Source organism: Drosophila persimilis, unplaced genomic scaffold (genome assembly GCF_003286085.1).
Source record: "Drosophila persimilis strain 14011-0111.01,24,50 unplaced genomic scaffold, DperRS2 tig00000124-arrow-pilon, whole genome shotgun sequence".
Classification (NCBI taxonomy): Eukaryota; Metazoa; Arthropoda; class Insecta; order Diptera; family Drosophilidae; genus Drosophila; species Drosophila persimilis.
This window is the reverse complement of record NW_020825294.1, coordinates 1,480,561-1,506,171: the sequence shown is the minus strand read 5'-3', so window position 1 is coordinate 1,506,171 and position 25,611 is coordinate 1,480,561. Positions and strand designations below refer to the sequence as shown.

Here is a 25,611-nt window from a genome sequence, read left to right as displayed (position 1 = left end):
TATATTCTTTGTACACATAAATAAATTAATTTTAATCAGATGAATTTTTGGAAAAATTTGTATTTCATCCATGTTAACCTGTTCAGCACAGAGAAATCCATTGTGCGTTGTTCTTGGTTGACATATAATTTTGAGATAACCTTTGGGAGGTCACTGTCCCTTCTTTGATATGATATTTATTTGCCAACTCGAAATAAGCGGTGGAATTTTGGCAAATTAATTTAAATCAGTTGATATTTCCACTCATTTTCATTTCATCGTTCTTGAGCTGTTCAGCACAGAGAAATCCACAGCTTTCTTATATAAATCAGTTGCATTTTGTATTGTGTTGAGAGAAGTACTAGCAATGCAATGTTCCATTGTATTCATATTATTTGCGATAACCTTCGGGAGATCCCTGTCAGGGCATTGTGAGGTGAGTGCAACATTCAGTTTATTGACTACATAAATCTAAAGAACATTAATGCGCCCCAATAGGTGGATGAATCTCAACACGAGTGCGGAGGATACTGTTACGTAGCTGTGAAACCGGTGCTGGAGTACTCGCCATCCTTCAAAACCGAGTGGAGTCCTACGAGGCCAAACAGCCCGCAGATACTCTATCAAGAATCGCGGAAATGGACAAAAAGTTGGAGGCTCTAGGAAGAGAGTTGGCAATCCAGCAGGAATTGAAAAAGAGCTCCCAACAGGTAGATACTCTCTCACCACTGGCCGAAATTGAAAAAAACGAAAAACTAGAGGCAGGATTAGAAAGGATCCAGCAGGAGTTGGAAAAGAGCTCCAAGCAGATGGAAGATACTCTATCAAAAATCGCGCAAATAGACGAAAAGCTATACACTCAAGGACGACAGATAGAGATCCAGCAGGAGTTGACAAAGATCACCCACATGCGACTTCAAAGATTGTTGGTTTTCGAAAAAATTGGTTCCAAATACTATTACATAGAAAAAAAAATTAAAATGAACTGGAGCGATGCATTGCACAAATGCCGTGAGATGGGAGCTCATTTGGCGAGTCTGCAAAGCGAGGATGAGATAAAGGCACTCTACAGGGTGCTGCAGCCAAACCAGTGGTATTGGATAGATTTGAACGATATAAAAAAGGATAGAGAGTTTATTTCGGCCACCACTGGCTTGCCGGGAACATTCTTTCACTGGAATGAGAACGAACCCAATAACAAGGACAACTCTGAACACTGCGTCGAGCTATACACATTCACATCCACCTCCCAATCGTTGATGAACGACCAATCGTGCAGTGACGGAAATTTTTTTATTTGTCAGACATCTTGGGATAAAATACAACATAAGACGACTCAGATTATATTACAATAACAACAAAAATGTTAATCCCTCTTAAACTAGCGTGTGAATTGATTATTTAGTTGGGCCGAAATCCCGGCGGTACTGCAATACCGGGCCAACCCGCGACAGAGGTGGAGCAAGCCCCTAGCACTCCGTCTGATTCCAAAAATCAGTTTAACATTTGTTGTTCTCCAATGGAGAAACTATCAGATGTTAAGCTGATAAGAACAGATACTACACTTTGATCTTAGCCATAAGGCCGAGAAGCGATAACTTGAAGCTGGAAATCAGCCACCACCTGATGACTGTGCGGCTAGAACTGGTTGGGAATTATAGTGGCACAAATTGATTTCAACTATTATTGCTTACTTCAAGGGGTGGAATTTCATAAGGTTTATGGGCATATATATCTGCAGTGCTAAAGCCTCTGATTCAGCAACTAAACGATTGGATTGAATGGAATAGAATAAAGAATTTAACTGTTTTAACTTTAAGAATCAGTATGAGGTTAGTATAAGTCATTGTGTTACCTATGGAGAGCTGCATTAGCTAAATTTGAGGAACGTTTTTCATCATTTATGATTAGCTAAAGGTTTAATTTCGTTCCGGTGAACAAGAAACCCCTTTCTTTTATAGGTATTTAAGAGACCCTCCCAAGCTATAACAAATATCAATTAGTCTTAATATTTTCTTTTTATTTATATGCGTTAAATTAGTGTTGTTTGTAATGTTTCATTATAAAATATGTTAATGCAAAGTGTGTACTTATTCCATGACATCATCCATAATTTCTCATCCTCACAATTCATCTCCTATTCCAGTTTAATGATTGATTGATCTTTGCTCCTTTCATAAATAGTTTTTTTTTTAAGCGTTCTTTAAATTTTTTCCGCTATTCTTGTCATTCTCAGTCAATATGCAATATAATTGTGTATTCTTTCGTTTCTGTTTTCTTTTATTTTTTTTATCAAAATATATCAAATGCTAACTTATGTTTTAAAGCTTTCTATTTAGTTATTGTATTACAATTCTGTTAATTTCCTTTATTTTTCCATTTTGTGGTCTTTTCGTTTTTGAATTAGGCTTTCAATATAAAAACAATTTGGCAGCTGCTTCTGGAGTCAATTGAAAATGCAATTACTTGTTTTATTTGATTTTTATCTGCTTTTCCGCCTTTGAATACACGAGTATACATATATGAATTTTATCTAGTAGTCAAATCTAAGCACTAGCCACACATTAAAATTCCTTTAGTTAGTTTGTCTTTTAGTGTTAGCTCTCGTTTTAGTTTATGTTTGATTTGAAAACATTTTTGATTGGTCAAAGATAGGATTAAGGGGTTTATGCTAATCCAATACTGTGTACGCGCTCAAAAACAAGATAGATTTCCTTTGGGTCTCATACAACTTTAGGCTCAAACTTACAGGGCGGAGCAAAATAAGACTTTAAATGAATGAATCTTTAAATCCATTAAAAAATATATTCAGCAAGTTTCGAATACTTGAAAACATGTGCACTATTTTAGTAGTACAATTGGGAATCTAGAAAAGATTTTATTACGAATTCTAGTGTAGAAATAATGTATAACTAAGAAAAAGTAAAAAATAAAGGATAATCTCTACATATCTCTAAGAAATACATATATGCTTTTTCAACTATATTCAGCAATTGATGAAAAACACTACACTGCTTTTGTAGTACAACTAGGAATCTCAAAACAGACTGGAATTAGATTTCAATCGTACAATCAAATTATTAATTCATATAAAGAAAAAGCAAATATTTTGTACAGCATTTCTAGGTGAAAAATCTATTATATTTCCAGCTTTTCATTTCATAGCGAACTGTTACCAGTAAATGTTTCTTTTGTTCATGTAGACAACCATTAAGTGTGTTAATTAGTGTTACTACATCATTAGGACTTATATTAGTAGAGTATTTTTTGTTTTTAATTATCTTGAAAAAACCTCTATCAGACCTCAATCAAGTCGCGTACACAGACTTTTCAACTTGTACTGTAGATATATCTCTAGTTTTGTGTTATAGTTTTTATCCACTTAAAGCAACATTCAAGTGAAAAGCAAAGCCAAAGAACGAGTATTTACAAAGTGTATTTATGGATCGAAGTGGGGACAATGCAATCGAGTTTATTGTTTTAAAAGATATAGTATGTATAAATTAATCGTATAATAATTAACTTAAATACAACTCGCTCAAAGTTGCTTGCAAAATGCTTACAGAAAGCTCTTACGCGTCAAAAGAAAAATTAGAATTACAGAAAACATTCGAGAAACAAACAAAAAATCACAAAAATACAAATAAAAACCGAAATTTAATTAACTTTTTCAATGAAACGTAACACCTTTATGGGGGTATGAAATGCATTAACAATTTTCATCCACTTGGGGGGTATAGGATGGTCTTTTAGTTCAACTTTCTCTCTTCCATCTTGATGCTCTTCTTTCTCCAAAACAAAATTGAATTTTGCATACGATTTCAGGGCGCAAGGCGTTGTCATTATCATTATATATTATTCTTGCTATCCAGATCCGAATCCTCAGGCGGCATTTTATAGTATGTAGCTGAAAGTGTCTTTGGGGTTGCCGCTCGCGCCAGATATAAGAGAGAATTTCCAATGCTTAAAAGTACATGTTTTAGAAAACTAAATAAAATATATAGCATATATAATTCGCTGCCGAATCCATTATTAAATGTGATTATATATATAGCAGAAGGCGTATAACCGTCTGTCTCATTATTTCGATGCAATTTAGTTGGTAAGTTTTGTTCTTTACTTAAACTCTATTGGTTTTGTGAACGAGATTCGAACATCGCTGTCACATCGCGTATTGAGAATTGTGGTGAGATCTTTTCTCTGTTGCTGCAAGAGGGATATATGGTGCATATTAATAGTCATAAAGATCAATGGGATATCTCCATTTAACACTCACTTGGCGCTCGCATTGCTCTCGGCTGCCAACGAATTCCTTTGTGGCATGCGCTCACGTGGCAGGGGCTGCGGTGGTGGGCCACGCACCAGCCCAGACGACGATGACGACGACGATGCTATCGATGCTGACGATGATGGAGCTGCCTTCTGGTTGCCGTATTTCTGGGCAGCCGTTTTTACACTCAGAAGCGTTGTGCCCACACCACCTCCACCTGCAACTCCACCACCACTATTGGTATCACAATTTTGATTCTTCTCATCGGAAATGCTACGCACACGCTGCTGCTGTTGTCCCTGCTGTCCATTTCCTTGCCCCACATAATCGCTGGGTACTGTATGTAGTGTGCTCTCAGAGCCACCGCCCGGTACACGGGCCAGTTGCTTCAGATTCATGTCCATGTCCTTTTGCAGTGAGTGCATATCACCGCGTGACTTGGATTTAATGCGCAACGACTCCGTGGCGGGGAAATTACTGTCGTCCGTTGAGTTGAGTTCCGTTTTGGATCGCGACTTCAATGTGTCGCCATGGTACTTCTGTGTCAACTGCTGGCGTCGCTCCTCCTTGATCTTCTCAATGCGCTCGCGATCGAGAATCACTCCCGCGACCACACTCTTTCGTCCGACAGGTGGGGGAAACGGCGTAGCTGATGCTGGCTGATCTTTGGGTACATTATTCTGTATGAGGGAAATGCGATTCTCTGTGGTGGGAGTGATGGCAATCGGTTCGGGTTCGCCGCCGCCGCCGCTGCCGCGCTTCTGACAAATCTCCTCGGTGATGCTCATACCCGGCAGCCTCTTTGGGGGATTCAAAGTCTTGGGACGCGTAAAATCGAAGCTCTTGCGGCGATTGTTCATTTCTGGCAGTTCTGGCAACTTGCTCAGCGACAGATCCTGCAACTGTTTGCCCCCAAACTCACGCACAAAGGCATTCTCGTCCAGCGAACGCGTGATCTTCTGTGCGTTGTTGAGTTTCTTTAGTGGAACAGGTGCGGGCATGGCCTTGGGCATGGACAGAGGCACACTCAACTCATTTGGCTTCTTCATGGAGCCGCCGCGCACCGAAAAGTCAAAGCTGGGCAGCTGCTCCACCGGAGAACTCTCGAATTTATTGGCCAACTCCTTGACACTGAACGATGGCGATTTGCTGACTGGCATGGCTGGCATTGGTGCCAGATGGAGTTCTGTTGGCAGCTCGTGCTCCTGTTCCATGTTGTCGGGCAAACTGTCGAGACTATCCAATTCGATTCGATCACTGTTGACGACTGGTTTGAGGTCTGGCTCTAAAATGAGTTTCATTTCCTCGCCACGTAGATTTTCGTAGACTGTTTTCGGTTTTCGTAGCTCAATGTTTTCGTACAGCAATTGGGATTCCTGCTCATCGTCTTCGGTCAGTTCCTGATGCTCCAAGAGCTGTTGCTGTTGCTGCTGCTGCTGCTCCTTTTCCAATTGGAGCAATTGCTCTGTCATCTCTTCCGCCTTGCTGGCACACACATCGTGCTCCTCCTCCTCGATCTGCTTCAGACAGGGCGGTCGCGTCTCCTGGTCTCTCAGCATCATCTGATTGACTTCCGTCACCGAATTGCGGAAGAGCTTCACCTGCTCGTACACGATATTCTCGTCAAAGTTGGTTTCCAGCAGCTTCTGCTGGGGCTTCTCCTTCTCCGGGGACTTGTATGTGATGCTTATGGTTGACTTAATGGGACTTGTGGCTGCCACCAGTTTGTGCAGTCCATTGCTGGGCGTCTGCTCAAAGTCCTCGTACACCGGGGAGCTCTCCTCTGTGGCCAGCAGCGAGTGCATGCTGAGATGCCGCTGCAAGTGCTGGTAGCCGTATTCGCTGGGCGTTACCGACTGACTAGTGTTGTCCGTGAAATTCGAATTGTTGGGCGAGGCAGCGGCTGCTGCTGCCTGCAGTTGTTCCTTCACGGGCAATGTGGCCGCACGATTCGCGGGCTGCGGCAGGCGTGGCTGCACTGGTTGCAAATCTAAAGACAACTCTCGTTTCAGGGCATTCATATCACGCTGATCCATGTCTTGGTGATTGTTAAACTGAAACACAGATCGTTAGAGTTGGAAAGAAGTATTGTTTCATTCACTTACATGCTGCCCCAGACTCTCATGAGAGCTACCGCCTCCCATCAGCAGCTGCTGCTGCATGTTGGAGGATACCCCAGAGATGCCCGACATGGCTGAGGTTCGCATCAGTGGCTCCATATCGTATTGGGGTGTGGTCACAGCCGAACTGTTCTCAGAGCTCTCCTCCGTGTCGCACAGCAGCAGGCTGTATCGTGGACTCCTTTGAGGCGTTGTGGGTGTGGCCACCGATAGCTTTCCCTGCGAATCGGTGGCATCTGGCGGCAGTTCCACTCGGGGTTTGGTGCGCATTGGTACCGTGTTATTGCTGAAAGAGATTACAGAGGAATCACAGTTTATACAGAAGCGCTTCTTTTGTTCCATGATCTACTCACTGCACTGCGGGACGTGGGGTCTGCTCTGGCTTCCCCCCTTGCTGCATGAACGTCCCCTGATAGCTAAATCTCTCCTTGGCCGCCTGCTGCTCCTTTCGCTTGGCCCCCAATTGCACTGACGGATAGCTATACCGCGCCGAGGCAGGAGATGTGGGTCCTGGCGCATGCGACCTAGCGGGCTTCGGTGGCGGATGCACTTCCACGCTGGCAAACTGTTGCTGCACCGTCGGCGCATGCTCGGGCGTGCCGCAATCAATAAACTGTATATCGCAGAGCTGATCCTCCAGTTTGTAGCGCTTGCAGCAGTTCTCCGCACCCGCTGGCTCGTGGCCGCAATGGTGCTGCGGCCCCGGTTGAGCCGCTGCCGCCACGGCAGTGGCTGGCAATGGAAGAGGCAGGGCCCTGGCCGACGAGGGAGACAATAGATTGAGACGCGGCTGCTTCTTGGGACTGGGATTTACGCTGTTCGTCTGACTGGAGAACTCCTCGGGGCGGGCGCGCATTATCCTGCGCGTGGCGCATCCCGACGCCGGGGGGACGTTCTCTTTGCCCACACGCGGGGAACTGACGAGCGATTCGCTCTCCGAAAAGATGCGCATCTCCGGCTCCTCGCGATCGAAATTGAGCCCCAGCTCTGAGAGCTCCCTCGAGGGGCAGGTGGTCACGTGTCCCCGCTGGGGGGACTGCAGCAGATCAAAGTACGAGTCATGGGAGACGCTGCGCGAATGACCCACCGTCCGCAGGCTGTCAATGGAATTGGAGCGTATGCACAGCTCCATGGGCTTGGGCTCTCGTTCGTGTGTTGTCTCCAGCAGCTCTATAGATTTGGGCTTGTCGTGCTTCGAGAGCTCCTTACTGGCATGCGCATGGGAGGCCTGGACAAAGCTAACGCGCGAAGACACAGGATCCAATTTTCCGCCACCCGCTTCAATGGTGATCTTGTGGCTGGGATCGACATTGCCCTGACGCTGACTGCGCGTAAAAATCGACTTCCATGAGGGCGTTTTGTCTGGTTTACGCTTCTGCCAGCTGCGTGGCGCCGACAGCACTGTGTGGTATTTGTCGGGGAGACTGGAGGGACCTCCGCCCACCTCGATGTAAGATCCTATATTGGTGGCTGCGTTCCCAGCAGCAGCAGCGGCATTGGTGGTGCTGCTGCAGCTGCTTGCCAGCATGCTAATCGGCAGCGAATGCTTCAGATCTCCCCCCTCGATGCGTGAGTGTCGCTCTTGGGCCTCCTCCAGGCTGATGAGCTTGGCTCCTCCCGTGCTCAGGCTCTTGGGGCGCTCTACCATACCCAAAGATTGATCCTGTTCGCGTTGTTCCACCAGCAGGCTCTCGCAGTCGGTGAGTGACTCCAAACGGAGCTCTACTCTCTCGCTAGGATTCAGTGCCACTGCCACTGGCAGCACACTGTGACGCTGGTCCTCCAGAGCATCGAATATGTTATGGCAATTCCGTATCAGGTACTCGGTGACCACGGCCTGGACGCCAACGCCTCGAAGGGCGGCCACCCCACCAGACTCGAGGGCAGGGGAACGCAACAAATTGGGGGCCCAAACAATGGCCAGGTTCTTGTCCGTCATGCCAGTGCGTTCGTGATGCTGCGAGACCTTGTACAAATGCTCAGCCAGATATTTGAGGGTTCTACGGAAGGGAGAAAGAGTTATTATTTATGGAAGATCTCCTGCAACTCCTCCGATCCCTACCTGTAGTGTGGCGGCGGCAGCTTCAGTACCGTCTCCTTCATCAGCCTCAGACGCTCATCCGCCTCGTCGGCCTTCACCTGTATGGCCTCCACGAAATTGTCGTAAAGCTGGTAGGTGCACAGAGGATTTGGCAGCTCACGGAAGTACATTTTTAGCAACGAACTGACGGCATGGATGTCCTGTTTCATCTCCGGATTGCCTAGATCCGGGACTCGTTCCTCGTCAAAGGCGCGTCTCAAACGCTGGATATTCGAGGTGATGCCAGAGAGTCGATAGATGCCATCGATGACACCATAGTTCTCTATAAACTCCGCACAGGATCGCAGGACCATGGGTATATCCTGGCCGCTATTCAGCAAATGTTCCGACAAATCGCAGTTGAACACCCGTTCGCGGTAAATGCCGCTCTGTTTGAGCCGTCGCCGCGACGGACGCGACAGGATAAAGGATCGAAAGAAGGCTATCAGCTTGCCATGTTTACGCAGCACTGGCTTCGTCGGTGAGGCATCCAGATGGCCCACTAGGGGCGCTGGCATGGGGAAATTCCTCGGCACCTTGTCCCCAATGGTGGCCACGCACGACTGCGGAAAGAAACCCACCTCGTAGAGGGACTTTTGCAGATGGGACTTCTTGCCGCGCCACCAAATCGACTCGGCGGGACTGGGCATGTCGATCACTGAGATCATATCCCCCACTTCGATGTTTATTTCGTCCGGGGCCTGGGCCTGATAGCGCCTCACGCCATAAGCTGCCCCCACCGCCGGGGTGTTGATGGTTCGCTGCGTCTCGCCATCGGCCAGGGGCAGGCGTCGCCCCTTGTTGTCCAGCTGCAGCCACGTCAGGATGGTGCCGCAGGTCAGGGAATCAGAGGCAATCTTCGAGAAGCGCTCCAAGTACTTGCCCACCGCATACTCCACATCCGTTTCGCTCGGCAGCTCTTCGGCCAGCTCTGCCATGTTCCTCAGGCCACTGATCTTTCGATCGTACACACAGCGATGCAGCATTTCGTCGAGCAGTTGCATATTCTCAAAGGATCTTTTGATCAGAAAGGGCTCGCAGCGCTGCGGACACACACGAATGATGAACCAACAGCTCTCGGGGGAGAAGCTCCTCAGCGAGCTGTGCGGCAGATCGCCGCCAATCGACTGGGAGGCTATGCTGCTGCCCATGTGCTCGGACTTGTCATCCAGCAGCTGGACAGAGAGGGGTCCCAGTTGTACGCGCTCGTAGTGGAAATGTGCGCACTCCTCTAGCTTGGGAAAGCGACACGATTTCTAGGTAGACAAATCAAAACATAAATCAGTCTGAATACTGATGGAAAACTCAAGGAAACACTTACGGATGTGGTCAATGGCTGCACAGCCATATGCTGGCGACTGGGCTTTGGTGGCGGGGGCCCCATTGGCACACCCAATCCCAGACCCAGTCCCAGTCCCAATTGTGGACTGCAGCTGGAGGATGCCTCGGTGGAGGCATTGGAGATTTGTGATGTGTTCATGGAAGCAAACATCTCCTGGTAGCTCAGGCCGGGCAGACTGTCCGCTGGCATTATTTTGAAATTCAACTGCGCACTGATTGCCGCCGCCGGGGCATCCATTTCGAACTGCAGCGGGGGATGGGCATCCTTTGTGGTGGGATGGTGGCAGCCGGCAGCGGCGCCACTTCCGTCGGTTGTGGCCAATGCATGCGAATGCAATTGCGATGCCAAGGACGCGCTCACCTTCTCGGACATGATCGCTTCGGCTCTCAAACAGTCAGCAACATCTGTACAAATAAATCCAGTAATAATAGAAATATTAGTGATATTTTGTGACTGTATGTAATTTATATATTATTCTCTAGTAATTTTCACAGATCTGTAAAATTAAAATCCCCCAACAATGGGGGAGACCTTCAACTACTATTCTGCCTCTCAGGTTGCCTTTCGATTCCATTTGCATATACGGTGTACACTGCACACTGTACAGTGTGTTGACAAAGTATATGGCCATGTCTGTGGGAATTTCGACGAAATAATAAGAGTTCTAAAGAGCATAGCGCTAGCAAAATGTAAGAAACCCATGAGAGACCCAGCATGGAAACAGTAATTACTTGAAGCCGGCTCCCAGTCTCTGACTATCCCCAGTAAGCTCCCACAGAAAGCACAAAACTGAAGGAAAGTACACTCGTACTTCCCCGAGGCATCGTTTAAGCATTCAATGCTCGTTTAGGCCCGAAATCGCGTTTACTTTCTAATGGCACGCACGATCTGTTTCTTTTATCAATTAACCCAAGCCCAGACCCCAACCCAGAGCCGCGACCCAATGGAACGGAACCAAGCCCCGGTCGGTGTCTGTCTGACAGGCTGCCCGTTCCAATATGTTCTACTTTTTGGGGGGCTAGCGAGCGGGCTTCCACTCCACTCTCTCCTCCTGTGAGACCCACTCTCTCTCTGTCTCTCTGCCTGTGAAATGGAACTCTCTGTGGTTCTCTGCTGCTGTTCCAAATGAAAGAATAAGGTCACTGGCTCAGACATCCTTTGTGGCATGGATATATGGCTGTGGCACTCGCATATATCGCATCGTATCGTATCGTATCGTATCTCTTTCTATAAGTATATACAATAAATATTTATTAAGTTCAAGCCAGTTGGGGAATGGGGGATTGTTTATCGAATGCGAAATGCATGCAGCAGCAGCAGGACAACCGATGATGACTCTTTCTTTGGTTCCAGACGGGCAAAGTAAGAGTATTCGCTTTTATTAAGTATATAGATTCCAGATTGGGTTCCACATTGGAGTATAGCCCACATTTAGACTTGGAATTTGAAATATATTCAAAATATATTCTTAAGAACCAAATATGCTTCCTGTCAGGGTATCAGCATCGGTGGCACTCACAGAAAAGACTTTTTCCTTTCTCGTTTTAGATGATCATCATGATGTTGTACGTAGGGGGGGATGCCTAGCGGTAGTTCTGATTTACAGGCAACACGAAATGCAATCGCCGCCAGGCTTTGGAGCATTTAAACTTTCATAAATTAAACAGAAAGACAGACAGACGGCTGGGATGTAGGAGAGTGGGGTGAACAGGGGGAGCTGGCAGCAGAAACAGAGACAGAGACAGAGCCCCAACGGGCCACGGGATGTGGCAGACGCGACAGACGAGACACCAACTTTTGCAGCCAACAAAATCATAGAGCGGGACGGATAAACGGGTTTTTCAACTCTCATAGGAGAGGCGATAGGAAGAGCTGCATCTCCCCACAGAGAGAGAGAGAGGAAGAGAGGGAGAGACCATGCTCTGGGGGCCGTTCATCAAATGCAGCAGCAGCTCCCCAAAGCGCAACAAAACCATTAAAGCAAATGTTAACGCTAACGGTCTCAAAATGCAGCCACATAAAGAAACGAAAAACAAAACAAAATATAAAAGAAAAACCAACGAAAAACGAGAAGAGTAAAGAAAATAAATGACAAAAAAATAATCAATAAGTGTGCATATAAAATCGGATTTAAACAAACGGCAACGACCTGCCAGGGAAAAAATATACACACACATGGACAAAAAAAATACAACTAAAGGCAATCGAAATAGTCCCATGCGACAAGGCGATACCCTCCCTATTAATGGGTATCTGTAACTGTAACAAAAATATATGAAATATGATTCCATTTGAGTGAAAAATACACGTATCGAAAGCTATGCTTAAACCATTTCTATTAGGAGGGGAAAAAATCATATGAGAAGAGTTCTTAAAAAAGTTCTCATTAACAAAAGTGTACCCTTTAATTTTCATTTTATTATAATGATTTAGGTGTATACGAATCTTGCAAATAAGAACCGTTCTCTAATTTAAAGATTCATACAAAAAATAAGAATAAAATGAATAATTGATCAGAATCGGCAACTATAGCTATTATATGCTCCGAGATCCCAAAGAAGATATGAACAAGGTCTAGATCGAATAGATCATGAATATATTGCATATTAACGTACTTTATAGTTCCCTTAACACCTGTCATCTGTCATAAGTATACACAAATGAAATATACCCTCCTCATACCCTGCAAATATCAGACGTCAACGACCTAGGAGGAAAAACAAAAGATCTAACCATCGAAATGGCGCTCGTAATCCGTTATCCAACAAATGAATGAATGAGTGTGCGATAATATGACAGAATGTTATTCCAATGAGTTTCCAAAGATTTCCTATTGTTCTCTGCCGTTGGGAAATTTTTAAAGAATAGAATATGATTTTATCTTTTTGTTAATTTCACAGGGGATCCACCATACCACACATATTAAGTGATGGAATAAAAAGAACTGAGAAAATATTTACAAATGGATTTAAAATTCATTATTTAAATGAATTTAATTCCATTAAAATGAAGAAAATATTGCCAGCGACAACAAAAAAGTAACAGGCCATAATGCAAAAAAAAGCCACCGATATTTTAAAAATTGCATATAATTCCAGACCTGGATTTATTTATAGAAATCTTTTCTCCACGAATTGTGGGTTCCCTAAATTCATATTTTTTTAAAGTAAGATTAAGTTTATTTTGAACTTTTCAAGGAAAATGTAATTGGAATTTGCCAAAATTCAAAAATAAGTTTAGGCGGTTGCAGGCAACTTTCAGTGTGATCTGATCGATGATCAGCGGTTATAGGTTTCTTTCTTCTACGATATGATTTTCCCCCGCAGAAATTTGAACATCGAATTAACGTCTTTTGCACCCGAGGAACAGATCGCCTCAGATTTCCCAATCAATAGGTCTCCTGTAGTTGTTTTTGCTGTAGAAAACATGTTTCCATGCTCAAACATTAAATTAATCTTGAAAATCAAGTGTTTGGCTAAAAAAAAAAACACAATGTAACAATTGATTGCATCAAAAGTTGTTTGGAAATACACGTATTTTCATCTCTCACAAAAGTTATGCTTCAAAAATCACATAATCAGACTTGTTCACATAAGAGTCTGTCTGAAAACAAAAAAAAAACAACAAAAAGCCAAAATCGAGAGATGGTTGGTTGTTTTTTTATCTGCTGGCTGTAGCTGCTGTGCATATTCAATTTTCTCGATTGCTTGATTGCCCGATTGCAATGAAGACATTTTCCCAGCCTCGAAGCTACGTTTTTTGGTTCATTTTGCTGCGGACCGAGACCGAGTCCGAGACCGGAGAGCCTCACTTTCTCCAATCAATTAAACACTGTCCATGTCCAACAGTTAGATACCATGTCCAACAGTTTGTTTCGGGGGGTAAAACATTTCAATCGAGAGACTCATCTAATACTATGAAATAACTTAATATTGGACAATAGTTAATGGTTTTTTAATGACTGTGTTTTTCTTCTGTTTTTCAGCTCTACTTTGCTGCTGCTGCCTCCTCCATCTCCATCTCCATTCCATCCCGTCGCTGTATTCTGACCCAATTCGATGGAGAAACTGAAAGCTGAAGTACATTTGACAATGATCTATAAAGAAAAGCAAGACTGGAATTGTTGGTGCGTGCGAGGAGGAGGAGTGAAGTCTAACTAGATTCTAGAGAGAGAGAGAGAGAGGAGGAACAACATGCCACATGAAGTGGCATAAAAGCTGATTGTTGTTGTTGCTGTTTGTGCTAATTTATGGCTTAAAGTGGGTCACTCGTTCACTCGGCAGAAGCCTAGAACCAGAGAGCCAGAGAGCATTTTCTAGAGCAAACAATTGCAGTGAATGATGCCGACCATAAAAGACTTACGGCTACGGCAAAATGCATGCATAATGTGTGCTTAAAGCTAGCATTCGACTCTGAGTGTCCGCCTGTCTGTCTGTCTGTCTGTTTACCAGTTAGTTAGTCAGCCAGTCAGTCACTCGTGACATTCATTCAGTCATTCACTCACTCAAACGACAAGTGCCCCATAAAGAGGCTGCTGCCCGAATGATGTGCATCTAAATGAGACGGATACGCCGAGGGGCAATTAAATAGATCTCTTTAGGATTTCTGCAGCTCACACATTTCCAGTTTAATTATGAGAGCATTTATTTTCAAGACAGGCATCCCACATCCTGCATGTAGAGCCAGAGTCTTCTGCCTTAATCTAGTATTAATTAGATCATATGTTAAGGCATGCAAGCGACCACTAGAATGTAGGTTAAATCAATGCAATAGCTGGTTTGAAACAAACCAAAAAAAGTGACCAGATAATGAGGATTAATTGAGAGAAATTACTTGGAAAATTAAGATTTATTCAGTGAGAGAAAATGGCATGGCAAAAAGAAAACCCACACTCTTTAAATTAAATAATAATAATAGTTTTAAAAATACAAACAAACTGAAAATTTAATAGAAAAAGTGATGTCTAAATATAAATAATAATAAATATAATAAGTAATAATATATATAATGAATAATAATAAATAAAATAAATAATAATAAAATAATAAAGATGATTTTAAATATAAATCAATTAAAAGGTCTGGGAACTGGGTGCTCTCTCTATAAGGATTTCTGGCATAGCTGTACAGAAGGAGAGGAGAGGAGGAGACTTCTCCTGTCCAGCTCTTAGCTCCTCCAACAAATACCACAATGTATCCCAGAAAGAAACAATGGAGAAGGAGAGCACTCTTAGAGAACTCTTAGACTCCGATACCAGCTCCTGCGTTTACTTATAATTATGATTAAATACATACTTAATATACATTAAATAATAATCATGTCAAGGGGCAATCAGGAATTTCTAGGAATTAAATAATTGTTGTAATTTTTCGACTCGCTAAACTAATTTCTGTCCCAAAACTAGAGAATCGCTTTGGATCATTTCTAAAGAATACTCTCCACCACAGTTAACGGATTTTCTAGGAAAATTTGAGAGCCTAAAAATCACAGTATCTTTGCATGTATTAATATAATCAAATTAAGCAAATATTTCATTTAAATATGAAATTTATTTATTTATATATATATATTTTTTTTTTTTTTTTTTTGTCGTCTGCGGCTTGCCCTGCATTGATTTGCGGAGCAAATCGATTGGTTTAAATGTTTTTTTCTTTATATTTAAAATGTAAATAATGTTAGGAGAGCACTGTTTCTTCCCTTTCTGATTAAGCATCGTGTTAGAACCTTTTCTGACCATTAGATGACACTCTTAAACACTCGATTGTGGCCATAGATGATTCACATTAAATTTTAGATGAATGTAAAATGATATACGATATAGTCAGAGAGACTCTGGAGAGACTCAAATAAAGGCAAACAGAATAACAAAATGACTAATGGCTGAACATCAGAAGTGATTAAACGACGGGACCAATTTATGCCGATCCTATAAACTATGCGATCTGTCGCCTCGCAGCCCCTTCTCCCCCAACGAGACGAAAATCATGGAACAAATTGCAGCCCAAGGCTAATCCGGTTGCTGTCTGTCCCCCCCTCTTGGCTCCATGGCTCCATGGCTCTATGACTGTTTGCTGTTGTCGTTAATCTGTTGAACAGCATCGTCGCCGTATCAATCTACGCCCCACAATCGACTGCCGACAGGCAGACAGACAGACAGACAGATCTCTGTGGCACTTGTACTTTTGGGTGCCACTGCCCCAGTGCCACATGCCACAGAGCTTCTGTTGGAGTGCGGAGCGCCACTGTTCGATGGTAATCTGATCTGCCCAACGCTTCGGTTGACTCATCATAAGGGAGATTTGCTTACATTCGATACGATTACAATACCTACTATATATGTATTGTTTGCAGGGTTTTGTGGAGTACGAAGGGTATAGAAAGTATATGTGACAGCATTCCAGTAATTTCCAAATCTATCTTTTACTGGACACAGAATACTGGGGAATCCCAACCAAAAAAAATCGTTTTACATATTTTTTAAGCTCAACAGAAATCTACAGAAACTTGTGCTGCCTACAATTTTCCAGCGATAAAGCTTAGTTTTGGTGTGATTATACATAGAGATATTATCAAAATAAATAACAAAAATCAGCTTGATCGGATAAGTATTACATATGTATGGATGGAAATAGGTGTAGCTGTCACATTTCAGAAGATAGAAAGCTCTGATTTGGTATGATTGCGTATAAAGCTATAATCTACTTAAATACCAAAAATCATCTCGATTGGAAAAGTATTTTAGAGTAGACTAGCACTGTACTTCTTAGGAATTTCCAATTTCAATCCCCTGTTGAATACCTATTCAATGATTGTTCCTTTAGTTTATCCAATTAATTTGAGTATCGCTCAAAAATGTTCTCTGTTGGGTTTTTCCTCGAGCAGACCAATCGATACCCCACCCTAAAACCTAGAAACCTCTTCTGGATGACTCACAATGAAAAGTATTGGGACCCCGGACCCCGTGGTGGGGGCTAAAAAGAGAGCAACAAATGCAATTAGTCGTAACTGGCATATTAGTCAACGCCTCTGCTCTTGGCCTCCGCTTGGAGTCCGCTGTTGGCCCAAGCAGCTCTAGTCGATTTCATTATTTCTAACCAACGGACACACGACTCCCATGGACGGGGCAGACCCCACGGCGGACGTCTCTTGATTGTCGGAGCTTTTCGAACTTCCGTTCACACAATTATGCACACACGTACCCCAGCCACCAGACCGGACCTGAACAATCGCACGAGAGTATATGTGCACCTATAAAGCAGGTGCCCGCCCCATAGAAAAAGCTTATGAAAGAGGTAGAAAACCTTTGGCGGATGAATGAAATTTGTATGCCCTAACCACGGCAAAGGGAGGTATTTAGTTATGGTTCAATCATGATTAACAGATGTAACAGAGGGCAATAGATCTTGCAGATAAGCCCTTGATATTAGATTAGATATATTTCGTTGTAAGTTCAGTTATCTCTTTGCCAAATTGTTTGCAATGTTTAAATATCGTCAAATACCAGATGAAAGATGTGTCTATCCTGTGACAAGTGTCTCAAGCTGTAATCTGGATATATATCCAGAAAAACAACGTTATGTGTAGTGTATATTGTATGTAATTCTTTGATATTGGTGGGTTCTCTCTTTAATACTCAAATTATTATAACTACCTATTACAAAACATTTTTATTAGCCAAAACCAGTGATACCTTGTAATGTAATATGTATGGCAGTATGTTAAAAATGCTTTCAACTTTCAACATAACGAGTATCTTCATGGAAAAAACTCATCAAGAGACATTTGTAAGGGGATTTACGCAAGAAGAAAAAATAGGAAAAAGTTCAGCCGATAAAAGGGGAAAAAAGTAGAGAAAATAAATAGAAAACAAATATTAACAAGAAAAAAAAAGTAAGAAAAGAAAAGCGAAATCGTTTGGATGTAAATTTTCTACTTTGACATTTTGTTGCAGAATTTCGCTTCCTCTGGGGTATGGGGTATGGGGCATGGGGTAATGGCCCCTGCCTCAACAGCCCTGCTCTATAGAGATAGATACCCCTTGCCGCTGTCCCCTTCTCCATAAAGATCTCCGCCACTGCCCCTCAATGAGACCAACCATAAAACCTAGCCTCCTAATGTCATTTTAACGTTGACGACAAAACAGGTACACCATAAACGCACACATAGATACATGGACAGATGCATAGATACAAATACGCACACACAGATACAGATACAGCTACAGTCACATAGACCCAACAAAAGTTCGTATATATTTTTTAATGGAAGTGAAAGTTTGATTTTTTGCGAGTAAAAATATAGAAAACACGGAGTGGACACAGGCGGCATAACTAAATATTTAGATATTTCGTAGCGCCAGCGCACATGCCAAATATTTATAAAAACAACAACACAACGAGATAGAAAAAATCGAAAGCAAAAAAAAAGTGTAGAAAAGTTGTACAATAAAAATTCACATTCCAACAAATATGTGAAGCAGCTGCTGTCCGGCTGGAGGAAGGCACCGAAACAGCGACAAAAATATTTAGAAACAAACGTCAGAAGCAAAGATACACAAACCATAGAGACGGAGACCACAGACAGAAGCCGGCCGTTTAAATAATTTAATTTAATTATTATTCATTTCTCTACGAGAAGCTGGCAGCAGGCGGCAGACGGCGAACGGAATACGAGTGCCTCGTGCATATAAATTGTTGAAATAAAGTGTTGAATTTCAATATGAAACAATAGCAATAACGAGCAACGATCGAGGGCAATTGGCACAAGCGTCGAATGAGAGTTCCATAAACAAATAAAATACACTAAACAATGCGATAAACAAATATTGTATCTTTCTTTTTATATGAAAGCTTTTATGGCTTGTTTTTCAGATTATTGTGGGATCCGCAATAATTGTGGGGCTCTATGAGAACTCTTAATCGATGGTGAGAATTATTTAATCTATAGGAAATCGGTATTTATATGTATTATATTTTATTATTTTATTTTATTATTCTTTTTTTATTATTATTTTTATTTTATTATTATTATTTCTATTTATTATTACTATTTTTATTTTATTATTATTATTTTTATTTTATTATTATTTTTATTTTATTATTATTCTTTTTATTTTACTATTCTTTTATTTCTTTTGGAGAACTATTTTTTCTAAAATGTTTGCGACGCTCTATAATTGGTCTCTAAGGTTTATCTGGGTATCGAACGGGCAGTAAGAATCATAAATTTATAATAATTAACAATAAATAAAACATTTATTATAATTACAAGAATTTAAAAGAATTAACTCATGCAAAGCTCTACCAAGTCTATTCTATTAACTATTCTATATTTATTTTATTCTCTATTTCTCTGCAAATTCATTCAGAATTGTTGCTCTAAAGACTTTGTGGCGGCATGATCTATCTATCTATCGATCTACAATCTATGCCTTTAGATTATCCTGTGCATAGGAATTTGGTATTTCGATTCTCTATCTTTAGCATATCTATTAATACAACAAATGAAGCAGCAGCAGAGGTAGCAGCTAAATAGTTGACAGAGCGACAGGAATTCCTATGGTTTATTTTCTCTATAAATAGGGCATTGATCAAGTCCGATCACACGATTCAAAAGTAAGAGATTTCACTTTTCACTGATTCAAGAGATAAACCACTAATTAGGTGGGTTTATCGATCAAGTTTTTAATCAGAGAAAATACCCAAAAACGTTGAAAGAGAGGCACAGATTTAAACAACGATTTTGGCTTATAAATGATCAAAAAATTTAGTTTTCTTTTACTGTAATTATTTCTGATAAAACGAGTCATTAGTTTACTGTATAAAGCACACATTTTGATCCATTAATCTAGAAGTACATATATGTGTTATATTTAAATGTTGATCTTGGATGAATGAATTCCTGAGTGACTGATAAGAGACTTTTGTGATCAAGCATTCAGTTTGCTAGATGGGATTTTCATTTATATAAATAGGAATATGCTATAGAAAACCCATAGGAAAATCCCTATAAATGGGAAACTTCAAAGAATGTAGAATAAAAGTTCCTCCTGGAAGCCATAGAACGAAAAGGTAGGGTGGAAGAAAAACCCTCTGATATGAAGAGAATGAGGACTGTTCTGTGCAATCCATAGAAACAAAAGTACTCTCCAGAGCAGCCATAAAAAGTAAAAGTACCTTCTGAAACCCCTGAAAAATCCTGGGTACTTTTTTTTAGCATATCTCGATTTTATCTATTTTCAGAGATAAGAGTGAAAGTGAAACCGATATTTGTTTTCCCCTGTTTTTCCATGATTCATTAACGTGTGACACACAATACGGAATGTTCTTTTTTTTTACTGTTTTCATCATCGAAACACGTGTATAATTTACCTCATGAATCATCGACGCGATTTGAATGGAATGTAGAATAATAAGATCTATAATTTCATGCAATTATTATTCAAGAGGTATACACCGAGTCGGTGTTTGATGTCTGTATGATATCTCGTATGTAGATCTCGTAAATTTTAAGAAGGTGTTTCCTTATATGGTACTGTAGACGACTCTCCCCGTAGATGGCCCCCGCAAATCAATAACAATACAAATTATCTAGATATATGGGCTTCAACACTCTATAAACAGTCGTGTCTATGCGATCTAACAGTTTTAAATAACAATCGGATTAAAAATAAGGCAAACATTGCCAAAAATGGGATTCCGGTTTGGGAAAACAAAACAAGAATTTTTGGAAGAGAGATAGATCGTTTAGGTTTTCAAGGATTTATGAATCTTTTTACTCAAAAGTAGAGAATTTCCATGAATTCCAATTGAATAATTTCCCTTTGGATGAATCTATTTTCTTTTGATGCATGCATTTTCCCTCTTTACCCTTTTTCTTTTTATATAATTTCCAATGAGGAATGAGGTACAATCCCATCAGTGCATTCCCCATTCGATGCAGTCCATCAAGCACGAAACACGAAGAGCACCGAGCCCCACGCAGACAGACAGTAGTACATACATCGAATCCAACATTTGAGGGGCATTTTGATGGTTTTTGTTTCATATGAGTTGGCACTAACGACCATCGGAACAACAACAACAGCAACCACAACGAAATCATCAGCCCAGTTGTCAGTTTTAATTGAAATCAATTGAGCTCAATTATTTGATATGCGTATATGAAACGAAAACCCCCAACAGAAACCAGGCAGCACAGGAGGGAAGAGGGCCTATCATTGATAACCGAAGCTAGGGATACCCTTTAAGGGCCAATGTCTTGTGGTATAGATTCTTGTGGTATAGATTCTTGTGGTATAGATTCTTGTGGTATAGATCTTGGAAGAACTTTGAAAAATCCTTTTAAACTGCAGGATAATCTTGAAAGGAATATCTTTAGAATAGGGCTATCAATGGATGGTTGAAGGTGGGCATACCTTGAAGATAAATCAAACTTAGCTTAGCTAAACAAACAATTTAATAAACAATGAAGTTTTCTTTGCGTAAATTCTATTTATAACCAAACAAATCCATTCCGAAATGTTCCCAAATCTATTCGTTGTGGTTTCTAATGTTGGTTTTGTTCCTAATGATCAAGAATCTATAGATTATGTGCAAACCCTTTCCTTTTTCTTCTCTTCCCTGAACACATCTCGTCGTAAGAGCCATACCCTCTCTTTGGGGAAGGGTACAACAAATTAGAGTCCCAGTCAAAGGCAAAGCCGAAGCCAAAAAATTCTTAAAGTGTTGTGTGGGCTTGGCATGCGTTGCCTCCTCCCCTCCCCCAGCTCCAAACAACAATAAACCCACTGGTACTGGGGGGCGCGTCAGTAGCCAAATATGGAGCGAATTTAAAAAGAATTTTTTGTTGTAACATTTTCATGTAAGCAAAAAATAACAAAAACTAAATGCGAACATGAGACGACGGTGGCGGCGGCGGCGTCGGCGTCAGCCTGGGATTCCGATTCGCCTACGGAATAAACAGGTGTAAGCGGTCATAAGAGACAACAGGCGAAACGAGAGAGAAACAAAACAGAGACAGCGAGAGACAGAGAGAAATAAAAGGAGGGAAACGACAGAGCAACGAAAGGCAGAGAAAAAGAGTAGAGGGGAAAGCAGCAGTTTTTTTGTTGCTGTTTATTTTTTGCCATTTCTTTGTTGCTTTTGTTGGGTGGTGTTTTTGTTAACTCATGAGGAGGGGTCAGACACTGGACAACAAAAGTTGGGAGCAATAATTAAGTGTGCAACAGACAGTCTGCAAAAAAACATTATAATTAACTCTAAGTGATATGCAAAAGTACTTTTTTTGAACCAAAAATTACACAAAACCTGCAAAGTCATGCAACAGCTCTAGATAATATTATAATATCTTAAGATCAGTGGATTTTCGTACCTGTAATACGATTGGATCTTGATATGGGTGCTCTGTTTCGCAAATATAAAGCTATTGTCTATCGGAGAACCAACAAATCATTCAAATCGGATCAATTTTACAGTCAGAAAAGTAACATTAATGTGACATAAACTCGTTTCATATGGAATTCCCATTGTCCTACCATTTTCTCCCATTGTTTAAGTATTTCCTGAATATTTCCCGCCATTTTTACATTCCAATAAGATCACTTACCAATGGAATACAAGCCCTGCATACGATTAGGGGTTCCGGTTATCGTAAAACTGGAATGTGGACTCACATTTCAACCCCCTGGCTGCAGTCTAGTGTGTAGTGCAACCCCTGCTGTCTAGTGTAGTGCAATGCCGCTTCCAAAAAACCAAACCAGATGCTCCCTGCCAGGCCATGCAAATGTAACCCTAGAGAAAGGGGTTTCTGGTATTGTGATATTGGGAGATACGATGTTATACGATGCCTGACGATGGAGCAGTGGCATGGGGGGCACACACGGGGGGCAGTGTGGCAGATGTGGGCAGTGGGTAAATGTAGTATAATGTGTAATAAGGTTAGGTCCCCGCTGCGACGAGGTAAACGCTCTGGTACCCTGCAGCGGCGCTGCAGAGCGGATGTTTGAGTTGAGTGCACAGCTACCGAGGCGCAACGAAATTAATCGAAGCTCAGAAGCTCCCAGACAGACGGCTCTCCGGCACTCGTCTCACTCTTCTCTCTCTCTATGGTTATGCTCTTGCACAGCGACTACCATATATGAATGATGTGTAGTATATATGGAGGATGGTAGTAGATATATCTGGCCAACTTGACACGTTTTTTCTGCAACAGGCAGTAGTCAACTTTGCTCTCGTCATCGTTGGGGCAGAGCCCCACAGAGGCAGCAGAGCGCGGGCGGGGGGCAACACGGGCTATGAAATGTGCCATAATCGTGCGCAGTCGCAGCGCGAATCTTTTTTCCCAAAGACGTGAGCCACATAATAATAACAGTATGGCTTATACATATGTACTCTTCGTATGATGTACATGTACATATGTACGAGTATGTATATTTATGTAGTATGTATGTACTTATGTACGAATATCAGACATCGTAATAATAAACGTGAAAGCTTGGCCCCGCACATTCCCGCACCGCCATAGAAAAATGAGTCAACGCGAAGTGAAAATGCTCTCATAGGATGCATAGCAAAGAAATCTTCAGATATGATAAACTTGGGGGTTGATGGACAGGTGCTATAGGAATAAGACATATTTAATAGAATCCCCTAAATAGAGAAGCAAAAGATCTACCCATAAGGGAAGATAGATCTGCACTAATTGTACTGATCTTTAGGATATTTTCCCAATCATTATCCAATTGCCTCCTTTCACCGAAACTCTTTGCGGTGCCAAAAAGGGTATAAGGAAAAAGTAAATGTGGCCGAAAAGCGAGCGAAAAAAATGAAAGGCCCGGCCAGGAGCGGCTTTTTTTTGGAAAGTAACGGCAAAGTCAGTCAACAGAGAGGGGTGGAAAGAGGGTATGGGGCATTAGCGAAAGAAGTGGGAAAGAAAACAGAGAGAGGAAGAGAGGGAATGAAAGGAGGTACAGTACGAGGATAGGGAGGGAGAAGACACTCTGCAAGAGAAATAGAGAAGGAGAAGGATATTCACTGAGAAGGCGAGAGGGAAAGAAATCCTCTTAGAGAGAGAGAGAGAGGGAGGTAGGAGGATATCCTCCAACAGAGAGAGCGAGCGAGAGAGAAACAGATGGAGAGTTCAATGTCAACCACAAAACTTTTTTATGCCTGCTTCCGCTTGAATCCGTGGGGATCCATGTAATACACATACATTTGTACATGTTACATGTGTGTAAAGCACGACCACACCTAAACATTAAAAACAAGAAAATAAATTTCCTTTTTTTTCTGTTGACCAAAAACAACAACACGTAAAGGCGGCGGCAGACGCAAACAAACACACACACAAATACTTGAACACACAGCGAGTAAGAGAGATACACTGCAAATGGGGTGGAATGACAGACAGACAGAGAAGACAGATAGACGGCACGGCGGACAGTTAGGCGCAAGGCATATGGTGGAGTTGTCTCAGGTGTGTGTGTGTGTGTGTGTGTGCGCGTATGTAAGAGGAGAGCGGCGGCAGGCAGCAGCAGGGTGACAAAAATTTAGTGTGAAAAACGCTCATACACAGACACTCATGAATAAAGCGTAATCATAAGTATATGAGTGCCTGATAATGCTTTCAATTCGACAAAACGACGCCGTAAGATGGTAAATATGGCTCCAAACTGTATTAAATGTAATTACCCTCTTTAATACAGTTAAATACAGTAATTTCGCTGAAAATTTTCATACATACCAACTATTCCAATAGCAAAGCGCGAGCATAATGCGTGGGAAACGAAACAACACACTTAAACAATGGGTGAGAAATGGAGATACAGGATGGATGATGACAGCAGCAGAGCTAGTCCTCTCCTTCCACACGCACACACTTCAACTTGCCCTTTCCCGACACACACACCACACACTCTTTCACACACACTTCACTATCATCCCGTCAAAAAGCGGGGAATAATTTGCTGTTATTTGGCACAAAACGCGTCTTGGAAATTGGATGATGGGAAAAAATACTGGAAACAATGCCACAATTAAAAGACCTCTTCAGGGGTCTCCCTTTGGGAAGACGTCGTCGCCAAAACGGTGCTAGAGCTATTATTTATTATATCTTGTTGTTGCTGCTGCTGCTTATGCTCTTTTTTTTCTGCTGCCGCCGCACAATACACTGACACACATTTTTAAATAGAGAAGAGATACTTTTCTTTCCTCTTCTTCTTCAGCTTTTCAGCATATCTCTTTCTTCTTTAGCTTGACACTCTTATGTAGGGGCGGGGGGCAAAGTGAACAATTTTACACACCTCTCGCTATGTCGAATGAAACACTGGTCGTGTAATAAGAGTAATATTACAACATTTTATCAGGGCTTTGACTGGCAAAGAGCAAGAAGCAAAAAGACTTTAACGGATCGCCGTTTGCGAACGGCAACGCGACAAGACAACAAATGTGCGGCCCGGTGTGACCGCGGAGTAATCAATGGAATATACCGTCCGACCCACAGAAATATACCGAGACAGCGTCAGGTTTCTTAGATATACCGTAACTATACCGATGAAAAGACGAACTTAGACCACTTAGGCGGATAAACAACTAGAGTTAAGCCACGGAAAATAATACTGTAGACCCATCCAATCCTTCCTCTTTATTTCCAAAAATACCACTATTTCTTTTACCTGAACTGTGCTAAAATTCTTAGTGTCCTAATTTTCGCATGGTGTATTTTAATACCCACTGGTCGACAATGGGTTAAGCGTTTAACATATTCATCAATTTGAACGCTAAGCCCTGAACAAATAGTTGTATGCGAATGATGACTTAAT

The 25,611-nt window shown here is 41.9% G+C and overlaps 2 protein-coding genes and 1 non-coding gene across 4 annotated transcripts; 1 reads left to right on the top strand and 2 right to left on the bottom strand.

Annotated features, from left to right (window-relative positions):
• The first annotated feature begins 617 nt into the window (after window positions 1-617).
• Window positions 618-1,458, top strand: LOC6593385 (C-type lectin 37Db). Its single transcript, XM_002019048.2, has one exon. It carries the CDS (start codon window positions 618-620, stop codon window positions 1,332-1,334), a length of 717 nt encoding a protein of 238 aa, XP_002019084.1. The 3' UTR covers window positions 1,335-1,458.
• Window positions 1,380-1,575, bottom strand: LOC6593386. The gene has a single exon (XR_048011.2). It is a non-coding gene; the product is annotated as a U2 spliceosomal RNA (small nuclear RNA).
• Window positions 1,576-3,413: 1,838 nt separating this feature from the next.
• On the bottom strand, window positions 3,414-25,165 carry LOC6593387 (GTPase-activating protein CdGAPr). 2 transcript variants are annotated; one of them, XM_002019049.2, is made up of 7 exons: window positions 25,093-25,165; window positions 9,771-10,195; window positions 8,432-9,705; window positions 6,723-8,369; window positions 6,355-6,655; window positions 4,256-6,303; window positions 3,414-4,185 (listed from the first exon to the last, which is right to left on the bottom strand). In XM_002019049.2, the coding sequence occupies exons 2-7, from the start codon at window positions 10,161-10,163 to the stop codon at window positions 4,107-4,109; spliced, it is 5,742 nt and encodes a 1,913-aa protein (XP_002019085.1). In that variant the 5' UTR covers window positions 10,164-10,195; window positions 25,093-25,165; the 3' UTR covers window positions 3,414-4,106. The 2 variants fall into 2 exon arrangements, with proteins under 2 accessions (XP_002019085.1, XP_026842930.1); XM_026987129.1 differs by lacking the exon at window positions 25,093-25,165 and adding an exon at window positions 24,534-24,607.
• Window positions 25,166-25,611: the final 446 nt, after the last annotated feature.

Bases quoted from the DNA above. Each gene is read 5' to 3' on its own strand.
- LOC6593385 (XM_002019048.2), top strand. From the start codon at position 618: ATGGACAAAAAGTTGGAGGCTCTAGGAAGAGAGTTGGCAATCCAGCAG.
- LOC6593387 (XM_002019049.2), bottom strand. From the start codon at position 10,163: ATGTCCGAGAAGGTGAGCGCGTCCTTGGCATCGCAATTGCATTCGCAT. The intron at 9,706-9,770 runs GTAAGTGTTTCC...TTGTCTACCTAG, and splicing joins TGCAGCCATTGACCACATCC to AAATCGTGTCGCTTTCCCAA. The intron at 6,656-6,722 runs GTGAGTAGATCA...AATCTCTTTCAG, and splicing joins ACCCCACGTCCCGCAGTGCA to CAATAACACGGTACCAATGC.